This window comes from Rhinoderma darwinii, chromosome 2, assembly GCF_050947455.1.
Source record: "Rhinoderma darwinii isolate aRhiDar2 chromosome 2, aRhiDar2.hap1, whole genome shotgun sequence".
NCBI classification, from domain to species: Eukaryota; Metazoa; Chordata; class Amphibia; order Anura; family Rhinodermatidae; genus Rhinoderma; species Rhinoderma darwinii.
The window spans coordinates 237,382,896-237,403,160 of NC_134688.1; the positions used below are offsets into that span (position 1 = coordinate 237,382,896).

Genomic DNA, 20,265 nt, shown 5'->3' on the forward strand with positions numbered 1-20,265 from the left:
TAGAGTCGCCAATCAAAGTGTCAGAAGAGCTCTGGCCAGGGACCCAGACTTGAGGAATCCCTCGACATCACTGTCCATATATGCTCTGCCCAGAGGCTCTAGGATTAGGAAGCTCCTGAAATCACTATCAATATATGGACATTTGCCCAAGGGCCTCGCCGCCTTTGCCACATTTGGATATCCAACTCCCAGTTCCCTGAAGTGTGTTCCAGAAGCTCCCTGCAGCAAGATATAGGCAGAGTTGGAAAAGTTTTTAAATTTACTTCCAACAATGCAAACATTTTAATGTATAGAGGAAGGCCAGAAAAAGATGCAGTCTAATCACGGGCATCGGCGCCAGGCTCAAGAGGATAAGGAACGGAGTCAGGTAAGTATGATCAGGTCAGTATACGCTCTGAGTGTATACTGACCTGACGAAGGGACCAGTCCGGTCCAGAAACGCGTCGTCCTCTGAATTAAAGATCTCCTTGATCATACTTACCTGACTCCGTTCCTTATCCTCTTGAGCCTGGCGCCGATGCCCGTGATTAGACTGCATCTTTTTCTGGCCTTCCTCTATATATATCTTGTCCCAGGTACTAAGGATTTAGTACCGAGGGGCCGCAGTGGGTGGCAGCCGGCAATCTACACTCTTCCACCTCATATATAGTCTCTGAGGAGCGCCGCCATTCCCTCAACTTTTTTGCTGCACAACTCAACATTTTAATATGTATCAGAAGCAGTGATTATGCAGCATTTAATAATATATATTACTGAAGGACAAAAAAAAATCCCTTTGCAATACATTCATGTTTATTGTAACTTTTTTTTGCCCACTGCTAACTTTAAACCAGTCCTGCCCATAGCCCAATAAAAAGCCACACTTTGAGATATCATGATGAGATGCACAAAATGACAAACGTTCTATTACAGTGACATACTCATCTCTGCGACATCTGTATAAAACATTAATTTAGCATCTTGGAATTCCCTATTGCTTAACAATAAGTTTAGCTAAGCTTTTGAATAAGTCTCCAGGAGTCAAACTGTGGTCTTAATTTTAATTAAAGTACATGGATTGCAGAATAACTTTTTGGTCATGACTTATTATTAGTGATGTGATCTAAACTTACAGAATCGCTGTATACATTTTCTAGCTAGTCAACCCTGTTGAAGTAAGAACTGTTTTTCTGGGCAAGAAATGTAGCTTGTAGTGCTAAGACAATTGGTGACTTTACATCTGTTCCACGTAGATGACATTGAAACTGGTTATTCAATATGCTCAAAGTAAAATGATCAGTGGAAAAATGAAAAAAAAAATAAAAATGTTTTACTATAAAAATTCTCTAGTCATACAATTGTATAACATGCAGAATCATAACAAACAATTAGAAATGATATTGTACAGTGGGTTGCTATTAGGAAACAATCATATTGTCAAGGTAAAGGGATTGTCAGTTTAGCTGTGGATTAGGCCATTGGCTCAGAGTAAATGCTGGTATTTTCAGGTGCATGGTGTGTTTTATAATTCTTCATATTCAGTGCTTGAGGAATGGTGGATTCTATTTTTTCATTCTTTTTGCAACAAGTTAGGTTTTTCCTAAAAATAAATAATAAAGACAATGGATTAAAAAAAAGGCGAAATCTACTCTATAATCTAATTCATATTATACAAAAAATATGTTTTTTTTCAAGAGATTTTAAATTGTATGCGTGGAAAACACAATTTTTTCTTTTAGTAAATCGAATAAATTAAAATCGTATAAAATATCTTCCTTAAAGAGGCTCTGTCACCAGATTTTGCAACCCCTATCTGCAGATAGGCGCTGCAATGTAGATTACAGTAACATTTTTATTTTTTAAAAACGAGCATTTTTGGCCAAGTTATGACCATTTTTGTAGTTATGCAAATGAGGCTTGCAAAAGTCCAAGTGGGTGTGTTTAAAAGTAAAAGTCCAAGTGGGCGTGTATTATGTGCGTACATCGGGGCGTTTTTAATACTTTTACTAGCTGGGCGTTCTGATGAGAAGTATCATCCACTTCTCTTCAGAACGCCCAGCTTCTGCCAGGTCACGCTGTGATGTCACTCACAGGTCCTGCATCGTGTCAGACGAGCGAGGACACATCGGCACCAGAGGCTACAGTTGATTCTGCAGCAGCATCAGCGTTTGCAGGTAAGTAGCTACATCGACTTACCTGCTAACGCCGATGCTGCTGCAGAATCAACTGAAGCCTCTGGTGCCGATGTGTCACATAATACACGCCCACTTGGACTTTTACTTTTAAACACACCCACTTGTACTTTTGCAAGCCTCATTTACATAAATATAAAAACGGTCATAACTTGGCCAAAAATGCTCGTTTTTTAAAAATAAAAACGTTACTGTAATCTCCATTGCAGCGCCGATCTGCTGCAATAGCAGATAGGGGTTGCAAAATCTGGTGACAGAGCCTCTTTAAGTCCCGATTAACATATGTCAGTATATCAAAAAAAAGTATGGAATAACAAAGTAGACTATGCTATTGCATACCGAATCCTGTAAAAAAATGTATACCGCGCGATACACATTTTGTTAACATGGGAGCCTATGGGTGACATATGCCACTGTATGGCATATGTTACACGTATCCGTTTAAGGTATGAATTTTCATGACATTTACGTTAAACGGATGCTACACAAAACACAAGCGGGTATGTGTGTAAGGCAAAAAATATCATAGAATCACTATGTATACCACAAAAATATATTTTATTCAGAGTAAATACACCACATAAATGATTAAAAACATTTAAGATAGCATAAACATGCTAGACAAAATCTCTTAGGGGTTGCCACCCTGATAAGTGGCCAACAAAGAAGGCTCCCACTTTCCCACCTAATCCCCTTAATAGCACAATAGATAACATTTTCAATGGTATCTGTAATGATAGGGGTAGGGAAACGGACAAGTGAGCCCTAATCTACCCGCCACTCTGTCCCTGCCTACTTGCAACGACCCGCCCTAGGCAACGGGGTACAACTGGGCGGCGGTCCCTACGCTCAGTAAGTGCACGAGACAAACAGACAAGGGTACACAAAGATAAGGGAAATGGGGCAGTTGCCCACGGCAACACCGTGAGCAACAAGAGAGGTGAACGAGCCGAGTCAAACCAGGAGTGTACGAGGTACCAAACGCAGAGCAGGAGAGAAGTCAGTAAGGCGGGGTCAATATGGAGCAGGATCAAATAGTCAGAGCTGTAGCTGGGCCAGGAAACCACACGAGAAGAATCACAAGCAAGGAGGAACAGGAAAGGCAGGTATAAATAGACAGAGGGCGGGAGCTAGCTGAGTCTGGCCAGGCTGCGATAGGCTCTCCCACTCCTAAGCCTGCCAGCCTGAGTGGTGAAAGCTGGAGTCAGTCTCAGAGACATAGACTCAGGTGACGACTGATTACCTATGGGCGTTAACACCGAAGCTGTGCCTGGCAGATCCTTTACAGTATCATTTTGTAGTATATATAGAACAGCAATTCCAACATTGTTTTTTTTTTTATTATTATTTTTTACTTTGTTTACCATGCAGTATTTATTAAACAGGTTTTACGAATGCGACGATACAAAATACCGTATTTATTTTTCTTTACTTTTACTATTTTTGCACTCTAAGTGGATCTTTAATGGGAGAATGGATTTAGTTTTCTTCCTCTAGGCTTTTTTCTTTCTTTATAAACAAGCACAAGCTTTGTTAGGCCCCCGGCTGCCATGGCTAGCCATGGTGCCAGTAGGATAACAAAGGAAGCCCCCACCACCTCTGTCTCACCACTTAGATGCCGCAGTCGCTATTGACGGCCGGTATCAAAGGAATGTCTGATCCCGGCTCTTACACTAGGATGTTGGCTGTTTGTTACTCCTGTGACAGCACCATCCCCATGACATAACAGCATGGCGGTTTGCAGGAAGGACCCGCATGCCATGACGTACTATTACTACATACTATGAAGGGGACTGTAATTTATGTCTTAGCTGTACATTTCCGTAGTAACACATACACAATACTTCTCCTCCTGCATGTAGATGGAGATGCTGTGAGCACTATTTACCAAAACACTCACTTGTTATAACATAGATCCATGGCGATTCACTATGAGCCGGTATCTGTAATACACATGTGATGGTAATGCGTTGCGATGATGTAATCACGCACGCACTCCACGTGTCATATGACGCCCATATCATGTGATGAGCCGCCATGGCGAAAATCGCAGTCATGACGTCGAGGAATGACAGAGAGGTTTCAGGTAATAACATTCTGAAGATGAGCAGAACATCTTATAATTGGTTAGCATATGGGATAAATAGGAAGTAGAAACTAGCAAGTGCCACCCCCAGACGAAGGCGGAAGCCGAAACGCGCGTCGGGGCAGGTCGCCATCTTTGAGACACAGCAAACATGGGTCAGTAGTCCACCATTTATTCTAGGTCGTTCATTGTTTGCACTTAGCACTTTATGATATGGAGTACAATGGAATAGTGGTAAGGGGATTTCTATTGGTTTTCCTGTGGAGGCTGTTAACAGTGTCAGTGGCGGACACAGACTGCAAAAGGCCCCTGTGCAGATAATGTGCCAGGGCCCCCCCGCCCCCCCCCCAATACCGACAAAGTTACCTAAACATATATATGCATATAAAAATAAACCTTACTAATAAAAATTATGAAGGAAGATTTATATTGTACATTTTATTACCAGTTTAGAACACAAGTAACACATTTTTTTCCGGGTTAAATTCTTATCTAAACTAAGTCCCTAAATGTGGGCAAAGAAAATGAAAAACCTATACTCACCTCCTCCGGCGCCTCCGTTCCCCCTCCGCAGCCCCTATCCCTTTCTGTGTTTACAAAGCTGCTGTGGTGACGCGCGGTCGATGGCACATGACCGCTGCAGCCAATCAATGCCCTCAACAGCGATTTGCTGTGGAACTACTGTCCTCAGCAGCACACCAATGAGGAGTTATTGGCAGCAGCGGTCACGTGCCATCGGCAGCGCGTCACCAGTGCAGCCTTGTACACTTGTAACACAGACCGAGACAGGAGGATGGGGGCTGCGGCGGGTGAACGGAGGCGAGGGAGGAGGTGAGTATAGTTTTTTTATTTTCTTTGCCCACATTTAGAGACTTAGGTTAAATTGAATCATTGAATATAACACAAAGCACTCATGCAACTGAGATGCAATAATTTAGATGATCTTATCATGCTTAGCTTACTGCACTGTTACCTATCAAGCAGGACTGAATCTCAAGATATCTACAGAGGGGGCTGTATGGCGTTATCTACAGGGGGGACTGTATGGCGCTATCAACAGAGGGGGCTGTATGGCGTTATCTACAGGGGGGACTGTATGGCGCTATCTACAGAGGGGTCTGTATGGCGCTATCTACAGGGGGGTCTGTATGGCGCTATCTACAGGGGGGACTGTATGGCGCTATCTACAGGGGGGACTGTATGGCGCTATCTACAGGGGGGACTGTATGGCGCTATCTACAGGGGGGACTGTATGGCGCTATCTACAGGGGGGACTGTATGGCGCTATCTACAGGGGGGACTGTATGGCGCTATCTACAGGGGGGACTGTATGGCGCTATCTACAGAGGGGGCTGTATGGCGTTATCTACAGGGGGGCTGTATGGCGTTATCTACAGGGGGCTGTATGGTGTTATCTACAGGGGGGACTTTATGGCGTTATCTACAGTGGGGTCTGTATGGCGTTATCTACAGGGGTTCTGTATGGCGTTCCCTACAGGGGGGGTCTGTAGGGAAAGTCATACAGCCCCCCCCTGTAGGGAACGCCATACAGACCCCCCTTTAGGGAACGCCATACAGACCCCCCTGTAGGGAACGCTATACAGCCCCCCCTGTAGGGAACGCTATACAGCCCCCCCTGTAGGGAACGCCTTACAGCCCCCCCCTGTAGGGAACGCTATACAGCCCCCCCCCTGTAGGGAACGCCATACACCCCCAATCACTCAAAAAAATGCGACCTACAGTGTGAAAAGACAAAAGACATGTATCCCCTATCCACAGGATAGGGGATACATGTGTGATCGCTGGCATTGATAGGGAGAGCGGGGGACCGAAAGTCCCCCGAAGTTCTCCATCACTCACCTCTGACTTCCGGTGTCTGCGCAGCTCAAGTGTGACCGGCGCTCCATTCATTTCTACGGAGCTGCCGACACAGACCCCGGAAGTCCGAGGTTTGTGATGGAGAACTTCAGGGGACTTTCGGTCCCCCGTTCTCCCTATCAATGCCAGCGATCACACACGTATCCCCTATCCTGTGGATAGGGGATACATGTCTTATGTTTAATGGCAGAGCGGGGAGATACTCCCTGCTCTGCCGTAGTGTTCCGTGGCATCGCGCTGTAGCAGCCATAGCGGCAGCTAGCGGAGATTCCGGCCAAGGTGGGGGCCCGTGCCGGCAGGTGACGCGGGCCCCCTCATGCCGCGGCCCCGTAGCAGCCGCTACGGCTGCTATAGCAGTAGTTACGCCCCTGTGTTAGGGGGAGTTCACACTGAGGTTTTTTTCGCGAAAAACGTCAGAAAGTGCCTCCCATTGAAATCCATGAAATTTTTCCTGCGAGCAGTAAAAACCGCATGCGGGAAAAAGAAGCGCAATGCCCTTTCTTCGGGCGTTTCTGTCTCTGACTTCCCATTGACAACAATGGCAGGCAGAAAATGCGTTTTTTGCTGCGTTTCCCTGCCCACGGCCCGATGGCCGAAAAACGCCACAAAAAAACGCAATGAAAAACGCGGGAAGTGTTCTACCGGCAGGTCAAAATATGCCTCAAAATTCCGGAAGGAATTATGAGGCAGATTTTTCTACATAAAAACTTCTCCCTTCTGACATGAACTTTTTAACTTCATCTACCTGTCCTCTGCAGTCTGCACGTCCTCCACTCGTCCTGTGTCTGTCCTCCGCTCATCCTATGAGTTCTCCGGCAGTCCTGACTGTACTGTCCAGCCGCCCGAAGTCTTACGTCGCACCGCCCCCTGTCCTCTCCCCTGCCTGAGCGCTCCTCCTACCACCAGCATCGCCGTCCTGTCCTATTCATCTGTGCCAGATTGGCAGTGCAGTGTAGCGGCTATCACCGGGCCCGGGCACCCGCCCCCTCCCTCCCGATTGGTAGTGCAGTGTGGCGGCTATCACCGGGCCCCCGCCCCCTCCCTCCCCTCATGCCTAGTGTTGTGATGCTACTAGGCATGAGGGGGCCCGTGCCGCCAGGCCTGGTACATAAAATGTAATGTGCCTGTCAGGGCGACACGGGCCCCCCCATGCCGCGGGCCCCGTAGCAGCTGCTACGGCTGCTACTGTGGTAGTTACGCCACTGAACGGGCCCCCTTCCCACGCGGGGCCCTTGTGCAGCTGCACCGGCTGCACATGCGGTATGTCCGCCCCTGAACAGTGTAGTTCTCATATATTAACAACCAGACATATAAACGGTCAAATATTCACTTTGCACTACGCACTTTGTCATGACATTGTATACCAACGTATATGTGGACATATGATTGTTATGTGAACCCTCACATGATAATTGTCTCATCTTTTGGCGGTCCTTTTTCTATCATCTGTGGTGATTTATTTTTAAACAGCTCATGTACTGATTTTTTAGAATTTGTGAAATAAAATTTATGTTTTATCTTTTGATTTATAGACTCCATGCTCTGAAATTGTGAAAGCATTTACATGACAGACAATATATCACTATATATATATATATATATATATATATATATATATATATATGTATATATATATATATATATATATATACATATACATATATATATATATATACATATATATATATACATATATACACACACACATGCACATACATTGTATTATTTAGTATTGGGACTTGATTTACCTTCCCACAATGAATGTCCCAATGAGACAAACCAAAAACGTAGCCAAGAGAATTGAAAGGATGGAGGTAATGACAATCATACCCCCACTACGCCCCCCGGGCCATGTATCGATTCCTGATGCCATCTTTCCTATTTAGTGGAATTAAAAAAAAACATTCATACAAGATTAAAAGCGTATATAAATGTATGTTTTCATTAAAAATCTCATTAAGAAAGCTTTAGACAAAATTATTTATGCTAATCTGAGAACCTTACACGGCATCATTACACCTCTTCCTTATAAACCTCCACCTGAACCCAGGCCCAGAATTTCCTATTGTAAATTCACAGACAGTCAATTAAAAGATGTGTCTGTGATTTTGTTTTAGAAGCTGGAGGTTCTGAAATAGATCTACTCCCCCTGGGCTGGCTTTGGAGAGAACTAAGTCTGCCCTGTGCTTCCTGACAGTGTGCTGTCCATCAGTAATAACGGTTCTGTTCAATATAGGGAGGGAGATAAGTGATACCCCCTATAGGCAATATGCTTTAATTTTATGGATACCACTGTCAGAGGAGTACAGACAGGGATTAACAGGGATTAAACTGGATCCCCCTTATGGTACTGCCTATTGCCAACCAGGATAAAAGGGCTTGGTGCTTGTTTGCCCTTCCTATCCATTGATGTCCATAGGGATTGGTGAGGAAGGGGCGACAGAGGATAATTAAATTAATGATTGTAAGATCTATCTTGCTGAACTTTAAGGACTGAGAGAAGGTGAATTCTGAAACTCTTGCATTTGGACACCTAGAGATCTTGTCCCATTCCTGCTCAATACCCAATAGAAAAAGGAATAGCATCAACCTTGACGGTGCCCTCTCTCTCCAGGGGTTCCATAGCAGTCAAATGGACTGCTCCTATGATACAAATGTAGTAAAGTTTAACTTGACTGAACTAGCTGTAATGTGATATCACACAACAAAGGCCATTGAAAAGTCATTAAAAAGTCAAGTTAAAGTTTCCTGCCACAGTGTATTTAATGAGTAAAGACTCAAGTAAAAAATTGCTACATCCGTACGTATGCCCTTGACCACAGTTGGTACTATGTCTAGTACTCTATTATTAGGGAACTATTGACATCTTATACCTCACCGCCCCCCGCCTCATTGCGGCCCCCCTCAACAGAGACTGAAGGCTGCTGTTTATCTGCATGTATGCACAACAGTCATCAATCACTGGTGACGGGGAGCGAGAGAAGGCAGGGAGTGGCAATGGGAGCACTCCCCTCATGAATACAGAGAACTTATAACTATAAAACAGCACATTGCTGCCCTGTTTAAGGGCAGCATGATACAACATAATTTCTGCTTTAAGGGATTATATACAATAAAAACACTTCTGCTCACAGAAGAGCACTTCCTAGATGAGACATCCAGAATGTGCTCCTCGGTTCTCTTTCCCCTTTCCCCCCATAAGCCTCACCATCGGTGTGGAATTAGGTCTGGGCCTATATTAGAAAGTCCCAGCCAACCCCATTGTCATAGTTGCCAACAGTCCCGAATTTGCCAGGACTGTCCCAAATTTACAGAGACCGTCCCGGCAAATTACTGTCCCGGACGTGTCCCGGCAACTGCCTTATTCAATTATATCCTCAGGACGCAGATACAATTGAATGTTATAGCAGAGCAGGAAATTATCTGCTCCCTACTCTGCTATTCACTCCCCCTGGAGTGGAATCCCCGTCCAAAGTGTTGCCAACACTCTGGCTGGGGATTCCGCTCCTAGAGGTAGCCCCTGATGTCACTGTCCATATATGGATGGTGAGGTAAGGGGCTCCTCCTGGACCGGAGTTTCCTGTAGAAAGTGCCACACAAACCCCCCTGTAGAAAGTGCAACACACACCCCCTGTAGAAACTGTCACCCCCTGTAGATAGCACCCCAGACAGAGTGTGGCGCTATCTACAGAGGGCACTGTGGAATTATCTACTGAGGGCACTGTGGCATTATCTACAGAGGGCACTGGGGCACTATCAACAGAGGGCACTGTGGCATTATCTATAGGGTGTGTGTGGCACTATCTACAGAGGGAACTGTGGCAATATCTACAGAGGGCACTGTGGCATTATCTACAGAGGGCACTGTGGCAACCTGTGTGGCACTATCTACAGAGGGCACTGTGGCATCTACAGATAGCACTATGGTAATATCTACAGAGGGCTCTGTGGCATTATCTACAGAGGGCACTGTGGCACTATATAAAAAGGGGCTGTGTGGCACCATCTACAGGGGGGGCTGTGTGTATCTATCTACAGGGGGTATGGCACTATCTACAAAAGGCACTGTGGCATTATCTACAGAGGGCACTATGGCACTATCTACAGGGGTGCCTTGTGGCACTATCTACAGTGGGCATTGTGGCATTATCTACAGGAAGCAGTGTGTGGCAATATCTACAGGGAGAAGTGTGTGACACTATCTACTGGGGGCAGTGTGGAGAACCATCTACAAGGAGCACTGAGTGTGGTAATATATACGTTGGCTTTTACACTACCAGTACACTACCAGTAGTGGTCAAGATATATCTCCTAGTCCTAGTGATAAAGTGAGAAATCACCTGCCTGCAAAGAACTGGATAACCAGAGAGATACTGTCCACCATAGTAGTTGTCAGCCAAACTAGTGCAGACAATTTTGTTCGTTTATTTGTATGCAGAAATTCTGGGAAGAAAGCCTCACCACATTAGCCACTCCCACCAGATAAGCCATGCCCAAATAAGACACACCCACCCAAAGTGTCTCTGGAAGAAATTTTCAAATGTTGGCAACTATGCATCGGGCTTGCAAATGTTGTTAAGTATGTACATTCAGACATGTCAGACAGGCAGTTTAACCACTTGACACAATCACTATGCAGGTGGCAACATTTGCCTACTACGCAGGTTGGCACATGGCAAGTAGTATATAATACTAACTTCCTATCATATTGGGGTGGAAATGCACTGTGAATACTACATACTGCATTTATAGAGTATACATGATTTGATGTGATGGGGCTATTTAACCTTTTAATACACTAATATAGGTTAGAAAATTACAAATACTATCTAAATGGCTGTTTGTTTACACTAGTTTTTATACATGAAGTGTACATTGACTGCAAAATGAAGTGGGACCCAGTTGTAAGAGTGAGGGAGAACTCAAACTCTTAAAAGGGACTTTAGTGCATTTCTTGTAAATTTATCTATATACTAGAATGTATTTTATCTTATTTATGCACTGTGCTTTCAAGTGCAGTGTTTTTGTGCTGTTTTTCTCCCCTCACATGGCGTTCACGGAGAAGAGTGGCCTTTCTGGCCTGAAACGTGTTTATGTGGCCAGTAATAGTGCTTTTTTATGTTACGTACTTTGCCTTTAGGCCTCATGCACACGAACTTACTTTTGTCCTCCCTTAAGTACGGGTCCTTGGTCACACGTATTCGACCTGTATTGCACCAGTATTTACGGACCCGTGCCCGTAAATACGGGTCCGGTGTCACCAGTATTCCACCCGTATTTACGGGCACGTTTTCGCTGCAAAATTACACTGCACTAATTGGCAGCCCTTTTCTCTATCAGTGCAGGATAGAGAGAAGGGACAGCCCTTTTCGCAGAAAAAGTTAAATAAATTCATACTTTCCCGGCCGTTGACTTGGTGACGCGTCCCTCTCTTGACATCCAGTCCGACCTCCCTGGATGACGCGGCAGTCCATGTGACCGCTGCAGCCTGTGATTGGCCTGTGATTGGCTGCAGCGGTCACATGGGCTGAAACGTCATCCCAGGAGACCGGACTTGAGGAAGAAGCAGTGAGTTCTGGGTAAGTATGAACGTCTTTTTTTTTTTTACGGGTTGATCTATATTGTGATCGGTAGTTTCTGTCCAGGGTGCTGAAACAGTTACTGCCGATCGTTTAACTCTTTCAGCACCCTGGACAGTGACTATTTACTGACGTCGCCTAGCAACGCTCCCGTAATTACGGGTGCACACACGTAGTCACCCGTAATTATGGGAGCCCCATAGACTTCTATGGGCCTGCCCGTGTCGTAATTACGGCCTGAAATAGGACATGTTCTATATTTTTCAACGGCACGGGCACCTTCCCGTAAGCATACGGGGAGGTACCCGTGGCCAATAGAAGTCCATGGGCCCGTAAAAACATGCCGTAATTACGGGCGTTTTTTACGTTCGTGTGCATGGGGCCTTAATTGTACTTTTTCTACCCGGGGGCAATATCTCTTTAGGACGATATTATGTGCTGTTTTTGCTTTGTAACGTTGCTTTTATTTTGTACAGGCACAGCAGAGTGATGGTTGGCTCACTGGCAAACTATATTACTCAAATCAGATGCTACTTTGGCTAGGTATTGCTGTGCAATAAGGGTATGTTCACACGACTTATTTTCAGCCATATTTTTTTAAAACAGCTGAAAATACGGAAGTTGAATGCCACCAAACATCTACCCAGTGATTTCAATGGGAAAAACGGCGCTCCGTTCCCACAGGGCGTTTTTTACGCAACAGTTTTTAAAATTGGCGCGTAAACAAACGCCCCGTAAAAAAGAAGTGCATGTCACTTCTTGAGCCGTTTTTGGAGCCGTTTTTCATTGTCTCAATAGAAAAACAGCTCCAAAAACTGTCGTAAAAAAACGCATCAAAAAACAGCCGTTTTTTGTAAAGCGCGTGAATACCCTAACGTTGAAGCATGGTTCTGACGCGGCTGCTGTTTCCGCCAATGTTGTTCAGTGTTCGGGTGGAATAGTGGAGGAATCTGATTAAGGAGTAAGCTGCTGTGAGCCGTAAAGTTGCTGTATGTGCGACAAGCACTAACATGGAGCCTGAGCGTGTGGGTCCTGGAGCTGATTGCGGTTGACATGCAGGGGACTCCCCGTGTGTATGCAAAGTGGTATGAACTGTGATGGGTGACTGGCAGCAGTCGCCCCACGTGTGAGAATGTGCAGTAAGTTAGTCGCTGACTAGTGGGCCTCAAATTGCCGTACCATGCCCTGCATCAGGGAGGAGAGCCCTTGGCTCTGTCCGTAATTGTGAAAGACAGCCAACAACCGCCTGCCTGAGCCTTGTTCTGCCAAGAGTCTATGCCTCTCTATAAGAGAAGTATTAATTTTTCTGCTGTGCCAGGGAGAGCTGCTAACACAGGCCTAGTAAATTTAAGTTCCACAAAATCTCTTGGTATCCTTGCCGTCTTTTCATTGACACCCCTGCTAGGGCCATGCACCACCCAAGCCTGACCTTACACAGTGTACAGCGTGCTGGGCAGTGCAGCCTCATGCAAGAAGCATTTACTTGGTGTTTAGTGCTTAGAGTGTAGTTGGTGCTAGAATATATTAGACTGAATACAACATATTTATTTCTAATGTATATATTGAATTACCTTGGCGGAGTGTTATTGGGTAAGACCATTGGGTTTGATTCATTACTGTACTAGCAGATGTTATAACAACAAATTTTACTCTGAAAAGAAAAAAAGGGAAAACACAAAAACATTTTTATGTATTGGTATTTAAAAGCATTTTTATGTATTCGTATTTAATGTTATTTTGAAATGTTTTACAATTTTTTTGCAAGGAAAAGCTCATTTATAGTGCACATTCAATTTAATCAGAAAATAAATCTCTACCCAAACCTGAAAATGTAATTTTGAGTATTTTACAATCTCAAAATCCTCAAAACCTCTGCTGTGGAGATATTTGAGGGTCTTCTCACTCTCACTGGGATCTTCCTTTAGCAGCTATACTAGTCTATTGGAAATGGCAACGAGGATCCAGAGAATCAGTCACCGCTAAGATGCTAACATGGCTGTTGAAGAGAACATCAAGAAAGAAAAGTAAACTATCCTGGTCAGTGGAGTAACTTGATGCTCCTGGGCCGAAAGCAAAATCTGGGGCCCGTGTTTATAATACTGGTCTCCCTATATGGGACAGAGGGAGCTTTAAGACCCCCCTTAGACCTCAAGAGGGACAACAACCTCTGCACCGACTGTAGTTATGCACTTGCAGGTAAATAAAACAGTTTTTTTTTTTCATTTTGGTTGCTTTTAACCCCTTAAGGACACGGACAATTTTGGCCTTGAGGACAGAGCAATTTTTTTCGATTTCCCTCTTTGCATCCCGACGCTCATAACTCTTTTATTTTTTTGTACGACGTAGTTGTATGAGACTTTGTTTTTTGCGGGACGAGTTGTACTTTATGTAGGTAACATTTTTTGGTACAAATACATTATCGTTTAATTTCTATAAATTTTTATTTTGGCGAAATTGCAGAAAAAAAGCAGTTCCGCATCAGTTTTAATATTTTTTTTTTTACACCATACACCGATCATCATAAATAATGTTATACATTTGTTGTACAGGTTGTTACGGTCGTGGCGATACCAAATATGTCTCTGTTATTTTATGTTTTGGGACTTAGATTTTAAAAAGTTTATTTATTATAAAAAAATGTGTGTTTCTGTGTATTTTTTAACTTTTTATTTATTTATTTATAATTAATTTTTTTTTACATTCATTTAACTTTTTTTTTTAATCCCATTCAGGGCTTTATCATTTCTATATGCCAGTACATTAGTCTGTGTACTGATTGTATACAGGCAGTTGTTAGGGCATACCTCAGTATGCCCTAACAACAGGAAATAAGTTCAGATAGCCCAGGGGTCCTTCAATGGACCCTGGGCTGTCTGGCCATATGAGTTGTGGGCTTTGATCACGTCACAGTTATCTTCTGTGACGCGATCAATGTGTAGTCCCCCCTCCTTGAACGCCGCGATCAGCTTTCATCGCGGCGTTCAAAGGGTTAACGGCGGAGAGAAGATGTTTCTCTCCTCTCCGCTGTCAGAGCAGGGCCGTGGCTGTATATTACAGCCGTTGCCCCACTCTCGATCGCCCGCAGAGACGGCTGTCACACAGGACGAGAATGCTCGTCCTAATGCGCCAAGTACCCGCCGCTCAAGACGAGCATTCTCGTCCTGTGTCGGCAACCAGTTAAACAGTTGGTGACCACCAATACACCTTTTCACGGTGGTCACTAACGGGTCTCAGGCAAGGCGGCCGCCTTATCACAGTGGCCTAGTCTAAGTCCTACACAGGTGTCATGTGCGGGCTGGAGCGGGTGCTCAGCTGTCTTATGGCAGCCAGGCTCCTGCTCTAACGGTCACGATCGACGTTTACTCCGATCGTGACCGTTTACCCCTTAGATGCCTCTGTCAATAGTGACCACAGCATCTAAGTAGTTTCAGAGGGGGGGCTCCCTCTGTCATACATTGGCTCCCCGCAAATGCGATCGCGGGCCGCTGATCGGTTGCCATGGCAGTCTAAGACCTAACAAAAGCCCCCAGGCCTGCCACGGCTAAATTCCTATTATAATGATCATAATGACCCGAACAATAAAGTTAACATGTTATTTAAACCGGTCGATGAACGCCGTAAAAAATGCATAAAACAACTGCAGAATTGCTGTTTTTTCCATTGCCCTCCCAAAAAAAAAATAATCAATAAGTTTATGTACCCCAAAATGGCACCAATAAATGCTACATCTTGTTCCACAAAAAAAACAAGCCCACATAGGGCTTCATCAATGGAAAAATACAAAAGTTATGGCTCTGGGAATGCATCAATGCAAAGACAAAATATTTTATTTTAAAAGTGTTTTTATGGTGCTAAAGTGGTAAAACATAAAAAAAACGATACATATTTGGTATCACCGCAATCATACTGGCCCGTAAAATACAGGTAACATATTATTTACGCCACAAGATTAACAGCATCAATTTAAAATGCATAGAACAATGGCAGAGTTCCTTTTTTTTTATTCCCCGCCAAAAAAAGTTAATAAAAGTCAATAAAAAAATTATAAGTACCCTAAAAAGGTGCCATTGAAAAATACAACATCCCACAAAGAAACAAGTCCTTAGACAGCTATGTAGATGGAAAAATAGAAGAGTTATAGTCCAGACATTTTTTTATTACTGGCCTATCCTTAGGATAGGTCGTCAATATGAGATTGGTGGGTGTTTGACTCACCTATCATCTGACTGAAGAGGCCATGGTGTTCACAGTTTACAGGCACAGCACCGTACACATCTGGAGCGGTTGTGATTGCAGTATCGGTGCCATTGAAGTGAATGGGACAGAGCTGCAATGCCAGGCACAGCTACTACGAATGTGTACTGGCTGTGCCTGATAAACACAGAAGAAGCCATGGCAATGAACGCCACAACCCCTACAGTCAGCTTATTGTTGAAGGTGCTGGGAGTCGGACCCCGATTGATCTCATATTGATGGTCTATCCTAAGGATGGGCCATCAATAAAAAATGTCCAGACAAACCTTTAAGGCCTTAAATAGGCGGTCACTAAGCTGTTAATTAAACATCCCCTTGTCATCACAACTGATGACTGAGAGATGGTAGACTCACACTGCATTTGGAAACATTTGCAAGTTGGTCCAGCAGGATTGGTACATTTAATGAAGCCAGATTATAGGAATTTTAGTGTACTATATAGTAAGGCTAGTAACCAGTCTTTTAGTCTTATCTTGTAACACATGCATGCCTGCACAGGTAAAAAGAAAAACTCACAAAGCAGCAGGTGAATTATGTATTGTGAAGGTGGGGTTATCAAGACTTTAAAGTGGTTTTCTGGGATTTTCCTTTTTTGTTAGCTCTCTTATTCACTAAGAATAAAGAGGATTTTCAATGTAAAGGCTATGTACACCAATTGTCTCAATGCATTTAATGTAAAATGAAGAAACTTAGCAAGTAGTCTTGATTAAAAATGGCCTATTGTTTTGTGGCTACTGATATGCAGATCTATGCAGCTTAATAGTAACAGATTCCGAACAAACCCTGTGTAGTCTGTCCCTTCAGCCATCCATCCATCCTCTTATTGCTGATATAAATTCAGTAGGTTAGCAGTAGTAGCAGGGGCGGACATACCGCATGTGCAGCCGGTGCAGCTGCACAAGGGCCCCGCGTGGGAAGGGGGCCCGTTCCTCTGCTGGCCGACTCAGTTCTCAGCTGCGCGATGCTGAGGACTGAGACAGAGGCCCGTGGACAGTAGCTGCGAGCCCATCAGCGGGCCCCCCGTGGACAGTAGCTGGGCAAAGAAAATGTGGGCAAAGAAAATAAAAAAACTATACTCACCTCCTCCCTCGCCTCCGTTCACCCGCCGCAGCCCCCATCCTCCTGTCTCGGTCTGTGTTACAAGTGTACAAGGCTGCACTGGTGACGCGCTGCCGATGGCACGTGACCGCTGCTGCCAATAACTCCTCATTGGTGTGCTGCTGAGGACAGTAGTTCCACAGCAAATCGCTGTTGAGGGCATTGATTGGCTGCAGCGGTCATGTGCCATCGACCGCGCGTCACCACAGCAGCTTTGTAAACACAGAAAGGGATAGGGGCTGCGGAGGGGGAACGGAGGCGCCGGAGGAGGTGAGTATAGGTTTTTCATTTTCTTTGCCCACATTTAGGGACTTAGTTTAGATAAGAATTTAACCCGGAAAAAAATGTGTTACTTGTGTTCTAAACTGGTAATAAAATGTACAATATAAATCTTCCTTCATAATTTTTATTAGTAAGGTTTATTTTTATATGCATATATATGTTTAGGTAACTTTGTCGGTATTGGGGGGGGGGGCGGGGGGGCCCTGGCACATTATCTGCACAGGGGCCTTTTGCAGTCTGTGTCCGCCACTGAGTAGTAGGTTAATGTTAAAGAGCATGGATGCAGAATAAGGCCTTATTAACAGGAATGTGTTAAACTTCCGTGTTGACGGCCGTTGAAACAACGGCCGTCACACGGACCTATATAATTTAATGGGGCCGTTCACACAGTCGTTGTTTCAACGGACGGTGTGAAGGGTCCGTGAGAAAATAGGACATGTCCTATTTTTTCACGCTTCACGCATCCCTCCATAGACTGGAGGGATGTGTGATATTGTGCCCCGCAGCGCAGAGCACGGATGCACCTCGGACGTGAAAAACTGCAGTTTTTCACATCCGAGATGTGCAACGCCCCTGTGAATCCGGCCTGACTACACAGAGTTTTTTTTGTAGTCTGTTGTCATAGGGATGTTTAGGTCTGAAAAGCAACTGTAAACACCAAACAAGAGTACATTTTTAATAAAGACCATTTGCAAAGTTGCTGCATTGCTCTTTTCAGATGCATTAGAGCAATAAAAACATGGTTACAAAGTGTACATAACATCTTGGGTATATTTGGACGGTGCTGTCAAATTGCTTTTTTTTACTGCGATATTGTGGCAAAGTGCGTTTTTTTTTTCAGGGTTTGCAAAAATAATTTTGCTGTGGTTTTGTGGTAATCTCAGTAATTAAATTTGACCACACCATCTGAATATACCATAAATGTGTTTAAAAACCCATCCCCCATTCCCCTCACCCTTATTCTTTATATTAAAAAAAGGATCTGTTTTTGTCCCGAAAAACATCATTAATCTTTCCTTGTGCTATGTCAAGTTTTACAGTTTAGCCCTATTCACAATACCAGACAAAACCCATAGACAATTATTTCTAATTTCAGTAAGTACAATATTTAAGTAAAATAGTCCACAGATTCAGATTCTCATCCAACAGCCTGTACTTACCGGTATGGACCAGGAGACGTCAAAGGTCCATTGCAGTTGTCGGGGCCCGTGCAGGGATAGTCATTACCGACTCGAATATACTGGGGTTCACTATTACAAGGGTAACTGCTCTCAATGTTGTTCAAGGTGCGATAGTATCCCAAGCGTTCAAATGAAGAATAAGGAGCACTTTTTGTGAAATCACTGTCACTCAATATTACTACAAAGAACAAAACATGACAGTAACAAAACAATGAAAAGGAAAATCTACTTTTTTCACTACTGCATAGTAACTCCTATTGATTTGCATAATTCTTTACCTGTTTGGTTAGCTACAATTAACCATACAACATTACTTGACGTCCGGTCAAAGAGACATTGTGGATTATCCAAAATAAATGTTGAGACCGTCACCCTTCCTTGAAGAGGACTGATAGTCAGTTGTGGGGTGTAATAGGATATATCTAAAAAAGAACAAAACACAGATAAACATTTTTGCCTTCTTTTATACCATCACACTATTATAGTATAATGCCAAATAAATAGGCCCTCATCTATAGAATTTGTAAAATATAGGTTACATTTAGTTAGTGCATGACATGGTCTGAATAAGGGAGATCTATTTCATAAGCTGAACTTTTCCTCCACTTCTCTCCATCATCTCTACCCTAGTCATGACCAGTTTCAGAAAGAAAGTGTAATTGATTATGATTGATGCTGAAGACATTAAAAACACCCCTAAAAGTCATACTTTTACAATTGCTTAGTGTACTTTTTAATCTATTTTATATCAAAAGCATGATTATGACAGCCATCCCGCTCAATATTCTATTTATTCAGGGTATTATTTATCGTGAACTGCTGCCTGTCAATGAATCATTATTGCCAGTGGAGTTCCAACAATTCTGATGGGCTGAGAGCAGCGGACATTCAAGGCTCTCCTCTCAAATGTCCGTTTCAGCAGGATGCCAAGCCAATCTGACCTTCTACACAAAACCACATAGTGGAACTAGGCAGCTGAAAGTCACCACCACATTAATTTTTCCTATATGTCCCTGCATAATAATTATGTTTCAGGAATGTAAATGTATACTTTAGTAGCGGTGTTGTAGCATTATTCAGTAGCTAAACTACATTACAGGTGTGCACCATGTTGCTGGGGATGGGAACCCCACCATATTCCAGGCCCCGAGGCCTCTAATACCCTTGATCCGGCCCTGCTGTCAATGGATCACGATACTGTTTTTGGATATTTGAATTCCCAGGATCTGTATTGTTGCAGTGAAACAAAGATGTAGCAATTTATACATTCATCATCCCTATAAGAGTATGTGATTAATACACTTACCTACAGCAACCGCAGATAACGTAAAAAGCAGCCACAACAGACTGTGGAAAGACATTCTAATGGTGTCCTCTCTTCAGAGCTTGAAGTGCTGGTGAGCAGAGCCACGATAGTAACTGTGACTTGATTTAGGAAACATGCCAACTCCTTTCCCCGTGAAAGAGCCCTACATGCCTAATAAGATGCTTCAAATATCTACATTCTTCACATTCATTCTGATAGTAAACATGTTCTACTTGTTTTTTGCTCTATAAGCCATTGTATTGGTGTTCTGTTAGCAAGGGGCTTGCATTTGCTCATTCTTTTGTTGCGATTGAAATGTCACCAAACCTGTCCAGTTATCTGAAACATCTCTGCATGAAAAGGTTGAAACTTGTTTTCTTCACCATCATAGCAGGAGTGGAAAGAATGGGCAAAACCCTTCACTACTGTA

The 20,265-nt window shown here is 43.7% G+C and overlaps 1 protein-coding gene across 1 annotated transcript; it reads right to left on the reverse strand.

Annotated features, from left to right (window-relative positions):
* Positions 1–535: 535 nt before the first annotated feature.
* Positions 536–19,908, reverse strand: UPK3B (uroplakin 3B). Its single transcript, XM_075850423.1, has 6 exons — positions 19,836–19,908; positions 18,808–18,951; positions 18,509–18,707; positions 13,286–13,365; positions 7,884–8,013; positions 536–1,579 (listed from the first exon to the last, which is right to left on the reverse strand). The coding sequence occupies exons 1-6, from the start codon at positions 19,888–19,890 to the stop codon at positions 1,450–1,452; spliced, it is 738 nt and encodes a 245-aa protein (XP_075706538.1). The 5' UTR covers positions 19,891–19,908; the 3' UTR covers positions 536–1,449.
* Between the last annotated feature and the right edge of the window lie 357 nt (positions 19,909–20,265).